General features: G+C 33.4%; 1 protein-coding gene and 1 long non-coding RNA gene across 4 annotated transcripts in view; one reads left to right on the forward strand and one right to left on the reverse strand.

Moving 5' to 3' along the window:
- Positions 1 to 23,459, forward strand: part of LOC106684928 (pyrokinin-1 receptor) — a 252,524-nt gene that overhangs the window by 226,226 nt on the left and 2,839 nt on the right. Inside the window, exon 6 of the mRNA XM_014427306.2 lies at positions 20,091 to 20,302. Coding sequence (XP_014282792.1) covers positions 20,091 to 20,302 — 212 coding nt within the window. The remainder of the gene's footprint in view (positions 1 to 20,090; positions 20,303 to 23,459) is intronic.
- LOC106684929 (uncharacterized) overlaps positions 15,701 to 23,459 on the reverse strand; it is a 16,900-nt gene continuing 9,141 nt past the window's right edge. For 2 of the 3 annotated variants that reach the window (XR_001343764.2, XR_001343763.2), the window contains one exon: positions 15,701 to 15,942. This is a non-coding gene — a long non-coding RNA (uncharacterized lncRNA). Of the gene's footprint in view, positions 15,943 to 22,957; positions 23,438 to 23,459 lie in introns of those variants that run through there. The other variant, XR_010844001.1, reaches the window with a different exon arrangement.

Here is a 23,459-nt window from a genome sequence, read left to right on the forward strand (position 1 = left end):
TAACATGCTAAGTCCCCATCCCATTTATCTGAATGAAGGAAGCTCCGGGGCTTAAGTTGTCATCGGGTATCATTTAAAGTCCTTTAGGAGATCCATTTTCAGTTAAGCCTCTATTTTATGGTATTAAGCTCGTATGAAAGATGGAAATGAAAATACCGCTGCAAATTTTGTTAGATAGTTAAAAATGGCAATAAAGCCGTAGAGGTTCTAAATATACTAATCACCAATTAAGGGTTTAAAAAAAGAAAGTATATTCAATATTATCCTATTTCCCTTTCTGAGTCACGTAAGGTAAAGGAAAAGCTGTAATAAATAAAACGAATGGAGATCTTTCTAATTAAGATTTTTTAAGGGACTAGAAATATTTTTTAAATATCGTCATACAATATTTGTGATCAGAAAAGAAGGACTTGAACCACTTTTGATCTTTTCAACATGAAACCAGAGTTAATTGACACAGTAGTAAACATTGATTAAATTAAAATTCCTTCTAATACTCCAGTCTCCTCTTCTGCAGTTTAAAGTTCGTATGTATAATATAATTATTTCATATATTCGTAACTATTAGAGATTAGTGCCAACTATCTAACATTTTTTTTTTCAAATTGGATGGAGTAATTATTTTTACGGATTCTGATAGTAAGTTAATACGAATTCATATCGGGAACGTTTTTGATTCAGGACGTTCTGAGAGCGGAAATCGTCAAGAATGGCCAACAAACTTTTACTTTTTTGATAAAACCTAAATAAATTTATAGAACGCTTGAGAATAATTTTTTTTGCAAGAATCCGTTATAATAATTTAAGTATTTATTTATTGAGGCATTGTCACAGGATCGTGGATCGGGCTGGATTGAAAGGATAGGATACGGAAGGAATTCGAGGGTTCAGTGGAGCCCGAGAGCTCAACTACGTATGTCCAGATAGGCCTTGTTATGTAGATCAGTCTGTAATGAATTGGAAGTTTAGACCGTTTGTCTAGTAAGAGCTGAAATAGTCGAAATCGACGTACAGTTTTCTGTCTTTTCAGTCTTGTGTGAGGATTCCAGGTTAGTCGTTTGTCCAGATGTAGTCCAAGGTAGCGGATCTGTTCTACAGGGGTAAGAGCGGCATTATTGAAGGATACTGTTGGGCAGTCAATATGTTTGCGACGAAGGATAAAGATGATTTCATTAGACTTATTTTGATCTTCCAATTAGGGGACTATTCTTCGAGGGTTCCCATATAGGATTGGAGACTTTGGGATCCAATTAAAGAGTTATTATTGACTGCGAGAACACGTGTCATCAGCGTAAGTGGTGAGGATAGTGTTAGTATTGGTTGGGATGTCAGCTGTATAGACTGTGTAGAGTGTAGGACCGAGGACACTACCTTGAGGAACACCAGTCGACTGAGAGAAGAGGGATGAATAGGAACCATTGTGGTTTACTTTGGATAATCTATTAGTGAGAAAGGAACGGAAAATGAGAAAGTATGTAGGAGGTGGGAATTTAGGAAGTTAGTAAAGCAGTACCGGGCCCCCGACTCGATCAAAAGCTTGTTCTTCCTCGAAAAAGACACCCACGTAATATATTCCGCGTTCCAATGAAGACGAGATAACGTCCTCCACTCGATGACATTGCTGGATAGTGGAGTGAGATGTCCGGAATCCAAACCGGAGATTTATCTATAAGTCAAATTAAAATCATTATCAGGCTGCCGAAACGAAAACAAAAACCTTACCCCTGTCCCCGCTAGTTAATATTCTTGTCAAAACAGACCTTTTATTTGTGCTTTTCTCGTCATTATCAATACATTCTATGGCTTTCTTTGTTAAATATCATTTTTTCTAAAATCTAAGGCTTTCTAACGATATATTATTCGTCTATATCACTATTCTTATATCCGGAAATTTATTTTCAACCTGTAAAATACGTTTTCCCTCTTATTTCCTAAAATTAATTATGAAACCCTTTCATAGTTTATATTTATCTATATTTAATCACTAGTAACAATGTGAGATGGGTATTTTTGTTTCAAATAAACAAAATTAAAAGTTGTTTGGAGGAATTAAAAAAAAAAATCGCATTTGAGTAATGCAAAACTATTTTGGTGAAAATAAAACCAATCTGATGTTAAATTCCACCTAATTTTACATTGATTTCTATTTTTAATAAAAGTTGAGATTTTAATCAAAATCATTTGAGCCGTTCCTTTAATTTAATAAAGTAACACTTTACTATACACATGTTGATTTAATAGAGTCGATTTTAATGAAAAAGTTGCAGTAAAATTTCAGTTTCATTTTCGAGCTAGGCTGTTCATCGGACACAGACCATTTTGTAAGTTATTTGCACTCAAGGGACCTCAAAACCTCAAAACTGGAATTGGAAATTTTTCACGATCCCAATATTTTCCCCCACTATATATTTCATTTATAGGTAAGTGGAAGTAAACATCACCCCATTCCATTGGGTGCTGAAGAAATACTGGGGTAAGGTGGGCTGCTGAAAGTTCAGAAAATTAACAATGTTCGCAAGAAATAGTACAGATGCCTCTTTTACGGCGAAATTCAAACCATATCCGGACATCACGGAATATTTACATATAATTAAAGTTTGTAATGCATTGAAAATCTCCTAAAGCCTCTTTCTGTCTCGACCTGACCTAATTAGTAAGTGGTAGTACCCCGGCGATGACAGAACGCCTGCGAAGATATTAATTAATGCTTGTCCTATTGAAATTTATACTGGGCTTAGGACCTTTTGTTCAGTCCTTCTCAAATCTCGACTCTGTTCCATCATGATTCATGAGAGGATGTATAATTTTGATAATTATCATTCTGTTTATAAATCGTATTCCTTTATACAGTGCAGTGATATCAAAGAAGGTAATCTAAAATACAAACTTAAAGAGATTTCCAACAAAATTCTTTCTAAACGAATATATAGATATACGTGTATACAATTTTTATTAATGACTTTCTTTTTACTTTCACTTACCGATACATGGAATATTTAGTAGGGGCAATAAGTATCTATTTGTCCCATAGATATTTTATGGACTTTGATGTCACTAATCAAATAAAGAATACAACTTTAAACAAAATATAAAATAGTATTAAATGAAAAAAAATATTATATCTATAAGTCTTCATTAAGGCGTTTTTACTGGGTTAAGATGTAAACAAAGATAAAAGGGATTGGCAGTTGAGAAAATTTTGACGAATTTTTTAAGGGTTCAAACCGAGAAACAGTCGAGATATGCCGATCTCTTTACATTCGTACATGGTTTCGTTATATTTTGTTAAACTGTTGTATTCTGGAAAGGAAGAAATTTCATGATCATTATTTGCACCACGACAAATCATCAAATACAAAAACTTCATGGTAACTAAAAATTGTGCAAAGTAATAATGTACACGGCGCCAAATTTGTATTTTTTAAATGTCCAAAGGTATAGGTTTGAACTAGTAAAAACTCTTATAAACATCTTAAACAAACACTCAATCCCCAAAATAGGCTACTCATGATAAATAAAAAAAAATTAAAAAACTGAATCTATATTTGAGAATTAAATAATTGAACCTCTCAAAAAATGTTTTTTTTTTTTTTAAATGAGTGTATAGGTAACTGATAACTTCCTTACCGTTTAACAATTTATATTTCTAAAATAATTAATTGTATACATAACATTAGTAAATATGGATTGATTTTATACTTTGCCTGCATTGTTTAGATTTTTTCATCTCATTTCGGTCATTAATCTTTGTCCAATTTAATTTTAATTTTATATGAACTATTATTAGCTTGTATTAAGATATTTATTTTTCAGTTTCTTAGTCGGCCATGTTTTTTTTTCCTTAATACACATTTTTTTTTGCTCTTCCACTATTCCCATTGGGTGACGGTAGCAGCGTGGTAACGCGCCTGTCTGTCAACCAATAGATTGCGAGTTCGAGTCCTCGGCACAATCCGGGATTTTTTTCAAGCTTATAACTATACAACACTCACTCACAACCTCCCCCGGCTATTTGTGAGGTTCGTCAGCCTATAGGTGGCACTCACAAAAATAGGCATAGGAGTGACGGACCCAACCTATGAAAACCACGTCAAGAAATTCTTTGAACCTCCACAGTCTGTCGCGCTAATAAACAAACAAACGAACTGTTCCTACTATATAAAAAATAGGCTATGAAGAACACTTATAACTGTTAGTAGTAATATATTATATCTGTAATTTTATTATTGACGTTATTATGCGTTGATACCAATCGCTTTTGATCTGCATTGTATTCAATAATAAATAAATAAGATTATATAACGTTTCGAAATTCATAAGTTTTTTTTTCTCCTTCCAAAAATATTCATTTTACTCATTTTAATGTTAATGAAATATGAACTAGGTGAATATCGTATTAGTGAGAGACGAATCCATATTCCGGCATTAAGGAGAGTTTTATTGTTATCGGAAGAGGTGAAAGCTATCTGGACATAACTCAGATATACAACCCCGGCGAACAAACAGGCGGTGTACAATGGATCATTAGGGCCTGTTCTATATTCAGCACTAGATTGAAATATTACTATAAGTCACTTCTACGTGAAAAGATATGATCATCTTTCCCTTTATCAATTCTCACAATTTTATATCTATGTCGATTGGCAAATGGAATTCCTTTCCAGTCGTGTAGTTGATACGAGTAGAATATATGTCTCCCTTTGATATATATGTATAGCTTCCTGAACATCTTGTTAACTCTAATGGTAATTCATTTTTAACTTTTATTTTATTTTATTTTTTATGAAGAATATAATCGACCTAGAAAAAAAAATTAAACTAGAATCCAAAAATGGAATATGGAATGGCTCCGAGATATAGCTACCAATTCACGGACATCTACGCCCATATCTCGGTTATTAATTAAAACTGAGGAAAAATGTAGAGTATTTTAGATTTATTATTGTTTTATATATTTATTTATTTAATATCAGATCGACCTGGTGGGTCTTACATGTTTAATGTAAAAGGTACATTTTTTTAAAAATTGATAATATGGAGGGTGGTATAGTCTCATTCATACTAAAGACACCCCTAACAATATACGATGTTATGAATAAAACAAAAAATTAGGTTGAAATAAATAGATTAAAAAGAATAATTCTTAATAAAAGAGTAAAGTGTATGACATTTATGGATTTAACAAAATAAATAATTGACTAATGGAAAAAATAAAATAAAAAAAGGAAGTGAATTTAAGAAAAAAATAAATAGAAAAAAATAAATTAAGATAAAATAAAATTTTAGAGTCACAATAACAGAACTGATAAATATAGAATTCATAACAGGATGTCTTGCAGCCTTTTTTTATGTAATCTATTGTCTCCATTTGTAATTCCCGATGCAGCTGGCTGTTTCTTACGAACCTAGGAGCATCCATCCACTGCAGTACTTAGGACTTTATTTGAAAAGATTGTAATTTTTTCCTTTTCGTAAACGATGCCGCTCCCCAGACTTCACAGCCATAAAGATTCATAATTGTAAAGTCTTTAAAAAATAAATAAATGTTTCATTTTCAATGAGTGAATTGATTTCCTTGATTTTTTATTATTTTTTTTTTAGGTTTTTCGACTCCACTGTAACGAATTAACAACTTGCATGTAATAGCCGAAGAATTTGTGATTCTACAGGCTGTAGCGTCCAAACGACACTTACTGAATTTTGATGAAGTTAGCAAAATTCTTCTTCTTAAAGTGCTCGTTTTTCGTTCAAAGCATAAATTTTCGAGTAAGAGCAGGGGAAACGCGATGACAAAAAAATAAATTTTATTTGCTCAATAATTATATATTTTGTAGTAAACCATATAATTACCCATTTAAAAGGTAATAAAATTTCCTACAATCCAAAGAAATAAAGGGAGCCAGTATTATCAGAGACACTGTATATTGGACTTTGTATAACTGGTTTTGAAATAAATTTTTAAGTATTTTGTGGAGGTTCTCATGAGAACTTGTAAACAATAACTATTGCCACAAATCATAAGAAAAACCAATGGAATTATAATTATGCCGACTATTATTCCTCCTTGTCGAACGTATTGGTTTTTCCGAATCAAATTCAAAAGGGACAGCCATTAAGTAGAGGAAACCTTAGGTTCTATAATTCTATCGGAACCCAAAATACTTTTCTATACCTCAGTGACGCTTACCTAACGCCTACCTGTCCCAATCTAAAGTCTGTTATACAGCTTTATCACTCCTTCCTAGGTCCATCGACTGGCTAGAGGTAGGCCACGAAGGCCTTGGGGATGGGTCGCAGAGGGGACATATCGTAGGAATTGCACACATTGAAGACTTATTGTAGGAACTGTTTGATTGTTTACTTTTCCTGTTGTTTAATTCTGCAATGGCCTCTGAGTACTGATATTTAAAATTGGAGTTGATATCTTTTTAGGCGTAGCTTCCGTTTGGTTCTTATAAAAGGAAAGGATACTATTAATTAAAAGCTTAGTTTATTTCATTAAATTCTTAAGCTGATAAACTATAAATCATTTTTAGAATTGGAAAAAATTAAATATTCTAATTGTTGGAGTTAATTTAGTCTAATTTAAGATTTTTACCTCCCTCCAATAACGTTCCATCTACTAACCGATTGTTCTTGTATAATGAACTGTCTCCCCTTTCTCTTCTTGTAACTACATCATACCGGTATTTCTTTTGTGAGTATTTCTTAATTTTGGTTTCCTGGTGTACCTCTTTAATTTCCTACGATACAGAAATATTCAAAAAATACCAAATAACTAAAGAAAATTGGACTTACACTGTTATATTTTAAAATCCATATATTTAATTAATTAAATCAAACCTTAAGCGACAACATAAATGTAAAGATCTTGGAGTTTGACATAGAGTTGAACAAATTGAATGATTCCTAGAATGCATAACGAGAAACCACAGACACGTCAGGATTAACCGTAAGTTTGTGGTTACTGCATGTAAAATTACTTATCCACTTAATCATGTTTCCAACTAGTAACTTCTAATATTTGCATATCTATACCTGCACATGAGCATGTAAAATCTTCGCCGTCCCTCGCGTTGGTTTCATGATATTATACAGGCATTGTTTTTTTTTCTTATTTTACAGATTAAAAATAATATCACTTTGATTAGCAAAATCACAGATTCGAGAAGATAATTTATAATTATTTTTGATTGCTTGTTACATTTTTCGCTACTTTGGTTGAATGGGCATGACAGAAAAAAATGTATTCAGTATTTGAGCTATTTTTTAGATTTTACCTTAGACTGTGGATACTTTTTAACAAACCAGCCTAGGCACAGTCTATAGAGGGGCCACAGTGGAGAAAGAAACCCCTATCTACGGTAATATCTTTGTGAAACGTCCATTATTACAAAAAAAAAAACTAAAACTTTTTTTATTATATGTGCCACTACTCAAGCAAAGCAATGACAGTTGTTGGAATATTTGTCCAACACTCTGTGAGGCAAGAATGTACTAGTACATCCATAATGTCTACTTTTTTTTTTTACTTTGTGTATCTCTTACTGAATTTTTTTTTATAATTAGTATTCTCTACTATTTTTGATGCGTTAATTAATTTAGTTTACGATTAGCAGGGACCAATTTCTGTATTATTTTCGTGAGATTCTGTATTATTTTCGCACTAGTTAAGGCTAAAGCAAGCACCTTTCTGTCATGACAGATTTATCTTCTTTATGTTGTTTTGTTGTTTTCCAAATCATAAATCAATTTTTAGTAAAGATAACTCTTCGTTGCCATAGAATTGTTGGGGGTCTTCTTAAAATTATATCGGGTTAAAAATAATTATTTCGTTCTATCTTTCTCTCAGTTATAATTTCTTGCTCATTTGCACTTAACATCGCGGTTAGTATTTGCCTAGAATTTTCACATACCTTAATTATACCAAATACATCACCTTTAAAGTTTAGCAATTGTTAAATCTAATAATAAATAAAACTAATATATAAAGCTGAAGAGTTTATTAGTTTAGTTTTATAAATTCCAGCCCGATTTTAAGAAATCTGTGTGCATTGGATAGACCGTTTATGAATGAAGTCTTTACATCACAATACGATCAATGAGACAGGAGCTATAAACACAAAATCAATTAATCCGGAAAATTACTATGTGATATCATGGATATGGAAGCAGGTGTTATACAATAACTTTATTAGGTTAATTAATCGAAATTTACCAAGCTTTATTGGGCTGCTGGAAGTTTTACGGCAGAAGAACCAGAACTAAATGGCGTTAAGAAAAAAAATGGAATACAATTGAAAGTTGAAAAAAAATTATGTTTGATTCCAATGGGAGACATAACTAGACTTATAACTCATTCAAAAGTAATACATTTATATAATGCATATTTGTTTAAATAAATTATTAGTTACAAATAATTAAAGGTTTTGATTTCGGGAAAAGAGTAAAGCCTAGTTCAAACATCGCTGCTTTTATTAAATAGCAACATTTTACAAACAATATTTTTTGTTTTTATTTAGAACTGGACGTATCTAAAAGATAGACTGCGGTTACTTTCTTCACTGAGTTTTCTATTAGAGTTGTAACAAGTTAAATGTAGTCTACAGTGCAATCTATGGATTACCTGAAACACTAAATAAAAAAAAACTTTGTTTGAACTTTTTGTCATATGTGACACTGTTCATGAAAAATAGCAATATTCTTCATGAATAGTATATTCTCAATATACTTTCTCTATTCTCAATATTCTCAATATATTTTCTATTGGATATCATTTAAACGACTAGTATTAGTAATAACTAAATTATTAAATGATTGATATGGGCTCATTAATTTTAATACATTAGTTATATCCATAACAAGTATTTGACTATTATGTGCTTTTAATAGTTCTATAACTGTAATAAAAAATCAAATTAAATGATAACTGCGTTTCTATTTTACAGTAATGAAGTAAACTTCAAAATTAAATAGCCTTTTTCATTTAGAAAGCAGGTGTCCACTTTAGCTAAAACTCTCCAAAGACATCAATTTGGTCTGCGGAACAAAGCCAAAAGTACTATCTAACTTAGTTATTAATCGGACTGATAGCAAGTTTAAGTTATTAGGACAGGTTCTATCTAAGTTAGAGACAGTGACAAGTGTGTGTTAGTTAACTCTATTCGTACTTTGATGACCCGTGACTTGGTCTTGTTTATGTTGCACGCGCTTTTCAAACACGTCATAGTCAGTGAGGCTGGCCTACAAGTTCCTTCGGTTTTATTTTATTCATTTGTTATAACTAGGGCCAAAAAAGAAAAAAAAAAAATTAAACATCATTCAAAAGCTATTGTATAGAAAACCAAAAGCTAGTAGATAAAAAACTGGTCCTGGTTCTGTAATTATCCCAACTCATTAAATAGATCTAAACATCTTCCAAACCATTTTATTATCTTATAAAATTATTATTATCTCTTACCAGGCTTTCTTTATTTGGTTTTCAGTAACTACCTCACATTCAGAGGCGTCCGAATCTTTAAAATAAAAATCTTATCTTTCAGAAAATTTTGTTACAGAATATTGGAATTCACCAACACTTTTAGAAAATAATCTTGATTTCGATATTTTCTACTGAATTCTTTCTATTCAGTGCATTCTCAGCAGATAATGAGTAGTCTATGTACTTTTTTTTTTTAATAAACTTTTAAACTATAAAACATTCATATAATTTTGATTCCTCTAAAGATTTTTTATTTTTAAAACTATTCCTATCTTGATTCCTCGGAAAGAATTTATGACTACAAAGCCTCTGTATCAAAACCCTGCAATCGCCAGTCATCGGAACATATCGCAACCTTTCAAATATAGCTTGCTCAAGTTCATTGTACCATAAACTCTCTTGACCTTTGACAACTTCGTTCGACGCAGAAAGTCGAGTCTTAATTGTGTTTGGACAAAGTTTAATCTGGCTCAAACCTTGCCCACTATATAAAAGTAGCTATATTTAGTAGCAATGTTATCAAACCTACCACCTTTGCGATAGCCATGCCGTGTATTTGACAAGATCCAAGTAGGCAATCACTGGCTTCAATAATGATCGTATGCCCTGGTATCTAGTGTACGGGCAAGATATTTGTATATAACTGACTTTTTATCACAAGCAGTTTACACCATCTTCCGATATCATTAAATTGTATTATTATTAGGAAATTAACTTCACTTTCAAAATTGACTTAATTGTGTCGGTAGACTCAAACACGCATTTACTAGATGTTTGTAAAATGATATAAATGTACAAAGTTCCTTCCATGGTGAATTTTCAACTACAGTTATGTCATTTTACAAATAAATAGTAAATGGTTTTTTAAACAAGCCTACAAAATAAAATCAATTTCACAAGGTTTAAAGTTGCGTCATTATGCTTCTGCAGCAGCGATATAGACTTCTGTCAAACGTTTGGGGGCCCGGTGGGATATGTTGGTTCCTGGTTGGTGAAAATGGCGTTGAATGTTCAGAATTAATATTAATATATAATTGCTATTGTTTAGCATTAATTTTTGTAATTTCTAATTATGATATTTAGCAAGATACAAGTGTTACATAGTTAGAACGTTGAAAAATAAATGTTGTTAAAAAAATTAAAGTAATTAAAGCATTGATAGACTTATGCCGTAACAGTCATGGGTAGAGTGTCAAGATTTATCCCAAGACATTATTTCATAACATGAAAAAACTGGACATTTTTTGGACCATAATTCGTAATTTAACCTCACTGTGAAAGGATTAATACTAATTTCCATCAATTGTACTTTTTTTTAATTATAATTTCACCGCCTTCCACACTGTTTGAAAGTAATTAAAATTAATTTGTAACCTACTTTATATTTTTTAATCATATATGTTATTAATTCAATCAATGTTGAACAAAGTTCTTTCGGTTTATTATTACCAGATTACGCCAAAGCCAAAAGGAGAGTAATGTATTAAGGGGTGCCACAAACGTCTCCATTTTATGGACGGCTGTTTGTGCCAACTACACCACCGGTTTTTAATTTTTTTGTCTTGAGCACGGTAAAGACCGAATTTCGTCAATATATTGATTGTTTTAGGGGTATATTGTGGTAATAATCCTCTTTTGTTTTCTGGAAACATTTCTATTTCATTGGAAACGAACCTGTATACACTCCGGTGTGTAATTCCTAGAGGGGCAAATAGGATTAGTGCGTTAGTCTAAATATTTATTTATAATAATATGATACCAGAACAAACTTGGGGTCTCATAAGTAGTGGAGTGATGGCTTCCCTGTGACGTCTTCGCCGCCGCGGTCACGTCCTCTAGCCGTCCAGATTGAGCGGTAGCGAGAATGGTGAAGACCATGTATTTCTCTTCTCCTGAGCCTTTATTATGAAACAGGGCCCTGGTGTCAGAAAAGGTTGCTTCTCCCTCAGAGTCTGGCCAGCGTGTCCTGGACTCTGGCGTGATGGTAGGGGCAGGCCAGGTCCTAGCTTGCATAATGCATAGGCTGGGGCGGCATTACGTTCGCGGCGTCTACGGGTGTCCGCAGCAAGGAGGGGTATCAGAAAATGAGACCCCCGACTTTACATAAGATCAAAAAAGCGCCGGAAAATTCGGATTATGTAAATCCGACAAAACTTTTCAAAACAAATCTTGTAAAATGGTTAGGGTAAAATGTATCTGTTGATAGACATACTTAGACCATTTCTTATGTGATATTTGTTTTTTATTATGAAAGTACATATTTAAGGTATATTCCTGGAACATTATTTATTATTATGGGACTTGTTCATCTGAGCACTCAAGTAAATGCCGACAACGATGTGTCAGAAGAACTATCTAAGAGGATCCTGGCGGCAAATAAATGTTATTTTGGCCTGCGGGGGTGTCTATGTAATCGCTTAATCTCCAGAAAAACAAAAGCGACTCTGTACAAGACGGTGACTCGTCTTGTCCTAACATATGGAGTGGAAACGTTGAACTTCTCCAAAACAGATGAAAGAAAGCTGCTGGTCTTTAAAAGAAAAGTACTACGTGGCATTTATTGACCAGTGCGCTCAGGTAAGAAGGCGGAGTAATACAGAACTGGCTGTCATACATAATGATACGAACGTAGTCCGGTTCATTAGAATACAGGGAGTAAAATAGGGGAGTCATGTATCCAGGATGAAAGAGAGTAGCACAACCAGTAAAATCATGCAGACGCGTCCAGAAAACAAAAGAGGAGTTGGAGGACCTACATTGCGCTGGATGGATGGGGTCGACGCAGATAGTAGAGCTCTTCTTGGACTGGCTAACTGGAGGACAGCTGCAAGAGAGAGAGACCAATCGGCGAGACTAATTGAAGAGGCCAAGACCAAAACCATGGCTAAGATTGTTATGAATCTAACTTATGATCATACGTAAGACTCTGGAGGTTCTACAGTCAATCTTATGGTTTTGATATAAATTGGACATTAATTGTTAAAGGAACCTATTAACCATTACAAAGATTATTGTTAAGATTAAGATCAGTATAGGACTCCAATGGGAGTCTTGGACCAAAAAAAATTGATGTGAATCCAGCTGTCACTATCTACATTATATCAACACAAAGCCCACCTTACATGACATGTATATTTGAACGTGGTGGATATAAATATAACACAGGAATCAGGATTATTACCACAATATATCCCTAAAACAATCAATATATAGACGAAATTCGGTCTTTACCGTGCTCGAGGCAAAAAAATTAAAAATCGGTGGTGTTGCTGGCACAAATAGCCGTCCATAAAATGAAGACGTTTGTGGCACCCCTTAATATATTACTCTCCTTTTGGCTTTGCCGTAATCTGGTAATAAAAAACCGAAAGAACTTTGTTCAACATTGATTGAATTAATAACATATATGAATGAAAAATATAATGTAGGTTACGAATTAATTTTAATTACTTTCAAACAGTGTGGAAGGCGGTGAAATTATAATCAAAAAAAAGTATAATTGATGGAAATTAGTATTAATTCTTTCACAGTGAGGTTAAATTACGAATTATGGTCCAAAAAATGTTCAGTTTTTTCATGTTATGAAATACTGTCTACACTCTACCCATGACTGTTACGGTATAAGTATATCAATGGTTTAATTACTCTATTGACCTTTTATTTTTTTTTTTAACAACATTTATTTTTCATCGTTCCAACTATGTAACACTCGTATCTCGCTAAATATCATAATCAGAATATTACAAAAATTAATGCTAAACAATAGCAATTATATATTAATACTAATTTTGAACATTCAACGCCTTTTCCACCAACCAGCAACCAACATATCCCACCGGGCCCCCAAACGTTTGACAGAAGTCTATATCGCTGCTGCAGAAGCATAATGACGCAACTTTAAACCTTGTGAAATTGATTTTATTTTGTAGGCTGGTTTAAAAAACCATTTACTATTTATTTGTAAAATGACATAACTGTAGTTGAAAATTCACCATGGAAGGAACTTTGTACAATTATGTCGTTTTACAAACAAATAGTAAATGTGTGTTTGAGTCTACCGACACAATTAAGTCAATTTTACAGTTGCGTCATTATGCTTCTGAAGCAGCAAAATAGTATTATCCATAGATGCATCTTCGTTAGTGGCGTTTGGTCGTAAAACATGGTAACTGCAAAACTGAAAACCTATACAATGTTCAATTTTTTGTTAATTAAAATCTTTTACCTTCAGCCAGTAGTCACTTTCTATAACCTAATAATAATAAACATTATTGTCTTAAGAAAACAAATTGTCTAAAGATTCTTTCAATAATTTCTGAAATCAGTCTTAAAAAAACTGACACTAAATAAAAGCCAATGCAGACCAAATCAAATTTATAGGACCCCTTGACCCCTCTCAGTCATCGATGTCTTAATCCATTCAAAACATTATTTCCAATTTTGTTTAATCCTTGAGAGTTAGTAGGATAAGATTTCACTCAATTTCCATTTTGATGGCTCTTCTTTTAGCTACTATTTGTTTGTCAAGAAGCGTAAATGACTAGTTGAATTATGTGTTATTTCTCAATATTCTAAAAGGTTTTGGGGCGATTTCCATAGAAAAATCGTAGACGTGTCTCAAATAATGAGGAAGGCAGAGAAAGTCGGTTCAAAACTAGGCAGCCTTGGCGCCTAAGAATCGTGGATGTTGATCTCAGGATACGCATGGAAATAACTTACGTCTGTCATGAATATTATTAAATATTAAAGTTTTATCTTTGTATAAAATATATATATATACACAAAATACTTCTTCAGTGGTATTAACAATCATTTTGCAAATACTTTTTTACTATTAATCGACATTATACACTTATATATGATTAGTAAATAATTAAATATACGTATTTACTATTCCTCTCTTCCACCAGGTATTAAAAGCTTCATGATGACCTTAGGTATAGGATAAAACTTAAGTGAAAATAATTAATGCGTATAAATACATGATGAAATATATTTCACTTCATTTGACCGATCTACGACAATGATACAGTTTATTTATTATACATTATTTTAATAACATGGTAAATTAGGCGCACTTTACAAAATCACACTGCCAACATCAAAACAAATTATATCGGACATTAGACTTAGAATTGACCATCATAATTGTTCTGACATTAAATTAAAAAAAAAAGTTAATAATTAGGTGTAAACCCAACCAGAATAAAGAAGGGAAATAATTTGCTATCTTGTATAAACATTATTTTATTTTCCTCATTGGGCCCCATAGGAAAGTAAGTAAGGAAAGTAATAGAAAAGGAAAACATGTTCATGATAGTGAGGATCTCACAATTAAGTGGAATCAATTAATATTATTTAATTAGCATACGAATTACAAGGTCCAATACCAATATTATAAACGATCTTTGCCAACGTACTTACCTCCTCTTAACCATCATAAGTCCCACTGTTCAAGATCCTTCATAACACAATCCTTTCTAGGTTTCGATCGACCACGGTGGTCCATCTGGATTGAGCACTGACTGCTTTAGTGATTTGTTCTTTTCAGTTCTAAAAACTTTCCTCATCCATTTCCTTTGTTGCAATACTATACTTTAAATTTAAAATAGTACCAGATTGCAAGGCTTGCGATTTAGTGTTGTATATCCCTACATTTTTGTATATATTGTATGCGCCATACTTTATTCTCAAAAGCGTTGTTCAAACTTCAACGTTAGCCCTATTTAGCGAAGAACTTTAAAAAGTTCCAGTTTTTGGGCAGTAAATGAAAATAACCAAGTTCCTGGCTTAATTGAATTTCCTCTTGTATGTAATCTAGGTACTTCTGATGATAAGAGATCGGTGAACTTTTCTGCGTATTCAGAAACTTCACTTATATCTATGTCCTTAATACATTTCTCTCCCCCTCCCCTTCACATATTTCATAATATTCGTGTTTTTTAAACTTATTTCTTAACCAATTTTTATGCTAGTTGCATCTAACTAAATAGTTGCCGTATCGTTATCTAACAAAATATTGACACACATAGTTAAATCACTTTTAACAAAGATTATCTTTCTAAAAAATGTATTCCAGTCCTAAATTGAACTAAACAGAACTGACCGAAACAAAAGTTAATCTCTACTTAAATTATCTGAGAAGTTCGTGTAAATAATCTCACTAATTAACCACCATGTATCTTAAGTGAAATTAATAAAACAACAAATCTTCAGGCAAGGGTATATTTAATAAAAAAAAAAAAAGCTTATTCTGGACTTATATTTTCATATTCATGGTCTGTTGGCTATGCAGTAGTGTAATAATACAAAATGAGAGGCACGAACCACGTCCACCCGGACTGTTCAATACGAACCTCTATTATAGCCGATATTGAATAGGTACAGTGCAGTCATCGGGCTGAGACGTCAGCTCCTGGCTCCGTTCAAGTAGACAATTATATTCCATTGCGTTTGAACTGCTGCAGTACAAAGGAACTTAAACGTGAATCTTGTAATAATTAACTGTACTATTAATAGCTAATGTTAGAAAGAAATGATTAATTAAACCATCTATGGCTTAATTTCTTTCTGAACGAATGTCTGCAAAATGAAAAAAATAATGATATTATTAAAGAGCTCTATTGTGAAAAAACGTGAGACATCATCGAAAATAAAATGTCTTTTAAAATTAAACACAGGGAATAGTAGTGAGAACCAGCTTGTGAGTTCCAAAGTACCCAAGTTATACAATAAAAAGGCATTACTTGCTGGAAAACCTAAAATTTGGACGTTTTTCTCGTCCGCGTTTAAAAAAAAATACGATAGGATGCAAAAGGTATATTATATCAACAATAATTGTGCATTGGCCAATCAGTAACATTAGTATTTTGCCTTTATATTTTCACTTATCCTTCTTCTCCTACTGGCACAACAGGCCCATAAAGCTGCCCTTGGCCTGCTCAACGGCCGCCAACCATATTTCTCTATCTTCTGTAAAGGTAACTGGGATCTTCAGATGTCGAAGATCCCGCCTCACAGCATCCCTCCATCGGCCCTTCGGCCTACCACGTTGCCGCACACCATCCGGAACATAACTGTACAGTTTATGAGCTACTCTTTCCTCGTTCATCCTCATTACATGGCTAAGCCTTTTAAGCCTTTGTATCCTTATATACGAGGAGATGCTACACTCCTTATAGAGCCCAAAAAGTTCACGATTTTTTCTCCTTCACCAATTACCATTCTCGCATACGGGCCCTTAGATCCTCCTCAGAATTACTCTTTCAAACCTGTCTAGCAGGTTAATCCATTTATTTCTCAGAGTCCAAGCCTTATCAACGTTTTGTACAGGGTGAACTCGGTGGTACGACTAACAAGTTTGCTCTTGATTAGCCTTACAATGGAGAAAATGGCTCTATTTCCAGCATCAATTCTGCTTGTAATTTATTCATCTTCATCCTGATGCTCATTGATAATAGAGCCAATGTAAGAAAAACTTCTTACTACATCGAAATTATAGGGGCCCATTACAAGGCGACTCTGCCTCTGGTCCAGAGGCTTCTTACCCAACAGCATACTCTTCTTTTTTTCCTCATTAATATGCTGCCCCATCCTTTTTGCTTCTGCATTTTCACTTATCCATCTATGAAATATTTAGTAAGGGAAGGTATAGTAATCTTGAACAATTTTAAATTCGAGATTTCGAAGGAAATATGTGTTTTAGGTCCCTGAATCTAAATAACTTAGTCTCGCAAAATTGTCTGTCTATATATGTATGTACGTCAAAAACGAAAAGTCGTGCGAAACATAAATTACATATTTAAGGCGGATATATGCCTGGGATGTGATCGCCACTTCTTCGCTAAAATCGGCCGAGTGGAAGTGCCACTTTATAAAATCGATTTTCACTTTTTTTTTTCTAAAACGGCTCTTGATTCCGATTAAACTCAATGGACAATTAATCGAAATGATGAATGAACAATTACGTCACATAGTTAAATCACTTTAAATACGAATCTTAATTCTAAAAACGAATTCTAGTCCTGAATTGAACAAAACAAAACTGATCGAAACACTAGTTAAAACCCATACCATATGGATTTTATTTTCATTGAAACAATCTTACAGGACTTAAATACCGAATTTTCAAAAAAGCTTCTTCTAAAGTACTTCAAATTTTGTTTATTGGAAAAAATAACCAGTTCTCATTGCTAGCAATAATAATCAATTAATGCAATTAATGAAAAATGCAAAATACTAAGAATAAAAAACTATAGGAAGCAAAGGCCCGCAGAAATGATGAGAAGATACTGGGAGAGAAGAAAAGCAAAAAGTATTGATATTCGCGTGGTTTAGAAAGGCCGTTCCGTGAAAAATAAAAAAAAGAAAGAAAAAGAAGCTATAGAAGAAAGGAAAAAAGGCCTACATATGATTCGAACTGGAAAAGCTGAGACCGCCGGGTTTTTCCCGAATGCATTACGGCTTTAGTTAAACTGTATTCTTGGTAGGACACGAATTTATATTCATTATACCTCGAGGAACCCTGAAATACGAAGTTTTATAGCATCTGAAAAATAAAACATTTTGCTCATCATTTTTGCCTTTAGATTTTTATTTCTTTTATGTGATTTACAAAAGTAGTGATAACTTGAACACAAGCCCATCAATCTACACTAAAGTTGTGGACATAGTAGAGAGGCAAATGTAACGTTTGTTGTGCGCACCGCACCAGATTTTACTACCTCGTTATGCTTTTTGTATATTTGTTTTTTAATCAAATATAACAAAAACAAATATATTGGTACATCAGTGAAAATATTATACGATCAATAAGTTGCTTACATAATTTCACGTTTTTGTATATAATATCGGTAATATACAAAAACGGTATCGACCCAAGATGCGGTCTATAGGTCTTTGATGGGTAGCTATACCTATTTTATCAGGCACATAATAAGACGAGTGCTATACAAGAAGTGAAATTGGAATTACCAAATAATATAATATTGTTGATCCGTTCCACTTTACGAAATAATTCGGGTAAACAAAAACAAGTGAAATGCAGGTTGGGTGGCACTCCATGTTTAAAGGAGCTGCATTTCTTTGATACTGAAAGCTGTGGAGCTACTTCAATGTGAACATGCTATTCAACCCGCTATTCACGTGTTTTTGTTCACCTGATTTCACTAGTTATGAGGAACGGACTTACAGTTTTATTAAGAACAGGTGGCTTGTCTATACCAATGAGCAGATAAATAATTGAACTTAAGGTCTCTTTACCGATCATGCTTCTTGTCCGTAAGGGTTGTGGATACAGCATTGTCAGTAGAAGTTCATTTTTTTAATAATGCTTTGGAAGACCACGACTAGCGATTATTTCTTCTAGAATTTCCCTTGAATACGTACGACCAAATCAAATAGAGGACTAAAGTTTTACTTGCAAAATATGTATTTTATGTAATATTATATAGGTATATTTGTACTATTAGTACAATAAAAGTATGGGGAGCTCGTCCTCACCGACCCATTCCGATCTATTGTGTTTATCTTTTACTTGGCTATAAGGGATTTGACCGTGCGGTTGGAGGTTGGTCCTAGTGTGCTCGGTTTGGAACGTTTTGGGTTCGATTCCCACCTGGGACAGTTAGTATTCATTTTTTGGCGGTCCCGAAAAATAAATCTTGACCCTCCCACCACGGTTAGTACGCGGCGGCAACTCAGGTAGCCGCCAGGGGTTGGCAAAAAGGACCAAGAGGCCTACTTCCCGGACTTGTTCCCCCCACCAGTTACCAATACCAAACTTGGCTATAGATCCCCCAGAAATTAGGTGCTAACGAAGCCAATTAGGTTTTTTAGTTGATTCTAGTAATGTTTTCAGGTTTAATTTTCACGTATTGTGATCTGTAAACGACAAGGGCTTCACATTCACAGAGAATATGCTTTACCTTTTCTTCGCTCTCTAAGCAAGATGACAAGTGGAATATTTCATTTCTTCATCTTCTTGAGATTATATTTTAACCGATAATCGTCCGAGAGTGGTCTCCTCTTATTGTTATTGTTCTTAGCTCATTCCTTGCAAGGTTTGGGCAAAAATTTGTATTTCCTTTGACATATCTTTAAAGCATTTAGATTGTTTCATGCCAATTTTAGTAGCCCAATATGTTTCCTTCTTCTCTGTTTCTCAGGAGTCAATCTCCTTCCTTATTAGACTGATAGATACACTAAAGTATGGTTTAGGAGTTAATTATGCTATTTTTAACCCCTTTTTTCTATATATATTAAATTCGACTCAGGGAAGGGGAAGAGGGGATGTTCATTTTTGTGATGAGAAATATTTTTTACTTACTACGAATTCAAATTTAATTTACTAACTTGCAAGGGCAAACAAGTGAGGATTTTTAATATTTTATTTGAAAATGAATAAATATTTTGAACTCTCCCGTAAATTTATGAGACGTAGATGTAAATGGGTTTTAGGCAAGTAAAAGTAAATATTTAGTCTTTGTATAATTTCTAAAGCCATATTTTTTGTGCATCATGTATACACAGCCAATTTATTTATCTATTTGCCAATTAACTATTATTAATGTTATTATTATTGAAATGTGATCCAACACTCCTTTTCCAGTTGCTGTCGTCGTGGGTTTCTTTATCTGCTGGGCCCCCTTCCACGCCCAGCGACTCCTGGTCATCTACTCTCCTACCGTGGACCGCAGCAGCCTCCTGGTCACCGTCTACACCGCGCTCACACACATCTCAGGTGTCCTCTATTACCTTTCAACCACTATCAATCCTCTGCTCTACAACATTATGTCCCTAAAGTTCAGGGAAGCTTTCAAGGTATATTTTAATGACATGCATATCTCTTTTTCTCCTTGTTAAACTTAGATTAGCCTAGCTCATATATCTCTCGAAAACCGGCTTGAAAATCAAAACTTATTCTTTATAGCGTGGCCTAAGCTATCGCCGTTCATCAGGAGTAAGTAAAACAAGTGAACAAACAAAATGCAAATACAAAAAATAATCAGAATATCACGTACAGTATGAAAGTAATGTTAACATTTTCCCTGTTGGTGAGTTGTTTGTGCATAAATAAACATAAAAATTATTTTGATTTACTAAAATTGTATATGTTAATAAGTAAAATTGAAAATTACAGTTATGATGAATGTAAGAAAAATATATATTTATGACATGACAGAATATAGAAGTAAAAATAACTGATAATTCAAAATGGAACAAATAAAAAATAATAAAATATTATCATTTTATATTGAAAAGAGTCAACATATTATTCACAAATTGTAGAAAAATTGTATAACTGTATTATATGAATTGTATTATTCCTCTAATTTAAGAAAGCAATATCAATTTGAGTGAATAAACGGTATCAACAATATTTCACATAGATTTATGATTAAAAAGGGATATTTTTTTATACAAATATTGTATACGTTAAATAACATAGCCATTTTAAATTGGACAGGACTCAATAACATGTGTTATATATTTGTTTTATTTACAAGAGTTGAGTGGTTTAGGAGAAAAAGGGATAATTCGGTACAGAGAACGAAAACCATAGCAAACCAGACTTTTTTTGTTTTTTATCAATCTTTTAGGCCATGCTCAGTGGTTCCTAAAATGAATAAATTAGGCCTTTAGATGTTCAGTACCTTTTTTCATAGTACAATACTTCGGTTAAACGTTTGACAGTTCTCTTAGTTTAATGTAATTCGTTAAAAGATGTATAGATAAAACCAAAAAAGAAAAATAGCTACAAACGAATATCATTTTATAACGAACCCAAGCTAAGTCACCCTTCGCATTCACTATATAGCAATCGTTTGATTCCTGCCGAATATCAGTGATCTCACCCATGTGTAGTCCAATTTGTATAATTAAATATAAAACTTAAGAATTTCCAACATGCACGAAAATGGATCACCAATAATTGTACAAAAATAACTACCATACCATACTCCTCAACCTAAAATTATATAATTTGTATTATCAAATAAACTAGAACAGTGTTTGGAGGAAACTGTAGCTTCCGAGAATCTATTCATATAAGTTTTTAACCATGGAATTAAAAATTAAAGTAAAATATTGTTTAATGTCTTTCCAAACCTATTAATGTAATTGGAATTTTCATTACTGCGATATCATTCATAAGCATCACTCCGTCTTTTATTTAAGTTAAGTAACTGGATTGAGGTTGGTAGGGCATGCGAGACGTCAACGACCGGCTGTGGTATAGGGCTGATGATGATTGCACACGGCCCAAAGGTTCAATCACAAACCAATAGAATAATGAATACCGTAGTATATTCAGATCAGGTGGTCGTTTGATTTGACCCTTCAATACCAGCCCGTCATTCCCTCCCATATTCGTTATAACTTCAATTGTCTCTTGTCTAAGCCATAATGGGGAGTTGATGAAACCAGCACCACCAATAACTAACAACGGACACCGAAATGTCCCGATTAGACGTACTTCCTGCAGCTTTGTTGATCCCTATTAAAAGATTCTATATTGATTTCATCAGGTGATGGCACTCCATATAATCTAGTGACTATAGAAAATGGAATTTTTAAGTCCCATGGTTGATCAAAGACAGTGTCAGAGCTCTTAGGAGGTGGAAGAGACGAGCTGGGTTGGTGATCACCTTGTCTTCATCTAATTAAAAAAATAAATTATATATAAAAATAATTGGCCGGATTAATTCAAATTATGAAGAAGGAGTGTCAGAAGAAAACGGAAATAGTTAACAACTATTTATTTGCCGACGTTTCGCCCTACTTCGTAAAGCTTGAATGAAATTAAACCAGTTCAGTATTGACCTGAGCAGACCCTCATGAAGCTCTTCAAAGTGGGACGAATCGTAGCCAAATAAATAGTTATTAACTATTTTTGTTTTCTTGTAACCGTATCCCTGATCATCTTCTTCATAATTTAAAAAAATAAATAAATATTTCGTCAATTCTCATTGGCAGATCCCATGATGGAAAGCCCAGATGGGAAGCACCTTCCTTCTGGTAGATAAATATTTTTGTTTCATCCCAATCATTTAAGGCAACCTGCCAAAGCATAAATGCTTTACAACTTCTTACACTAAGCAGTTTACTTGCATTGGCAGCCCCAGGGTCTTTCCAGCGCCCACATGGGCGGACACAGAGGGGGACAGGAGGAGGCAGCTGCCCCCTAAAAAATATTAAAAATTATTAGTTTAATAAAAAAAAAGTTTTTAAGCAAATATAATTGTAATAAAAAAGCACTGCGACAATTATATATCATGTTATTAAAATTTTTGTTTCATTCTCCTTTTCCGTGCTGTAAGGTCACAACCTGATTGACTATGGCTTCCCTTCCCTCAGTTTTGATCCCGGATACGCCCTTGTCCGACTGTCTGTTACTTTATAGACCAATGGTTCCCAACCGTTGGTACACGAACCATGAGTGAACTCCAAGAGTATTGTGATAAGCGGCGCCTGACATCACATAATTTGTAAGGAATTATTGATATATCTGTTTTGTTGTTTACTTTTCCTGATATTTAAGTTTTAGTTGAAAATTTATTAAAGGTAAGTGTTCTGTAGAACTGCCTCAAAATGTACTTTTGAGCAACCTAATTTTCCTGAGGAAGTAGTGCGGGACTGCACATAGTTGGATATCTTCCTTAGTGGTCCGTAGATCTTTTCAGGATGAGTACCAGTGGTATAGAGGTTTATTCATAACTCTCAATGGGATTGCTTTATTGAACGTCCGCGGGACATGTACTGCCTACCGTAGTCTCAGGCTAGATGAATTGGTGCATATCCAGGTCATTAAATAGTGTATTGATTTCTATATTTGTCCTCTTTCTACAAATTTGTGTTGTTTCGTGGATTCCTCTGTATATGCGTCGCAGAATCCTCCTTTAACATCTAAGCGGGGATCTTTCTGGATTTGATTGTGGTCTTTTTCAACATTATTAACTAGCAACAATATATATATATA

This window comes from Halyomorpha halys, unplaced genomic scaffold (genome assembly GCF_000696795.3).
Source record: "Halyomorpha halys isolate HHAL.00 unplaced genomic scaffold, Hhal_1.1 Scaffold629.1, whole genome shotgun sequence".
Taxonomy (NCBI): domain Eukaryota; kingdom Metazoa; phylum Arthropoda; class Insecta; order Hemiptera; family Pentatomidae; genus Halyomorpha; species Halyomorpha halys.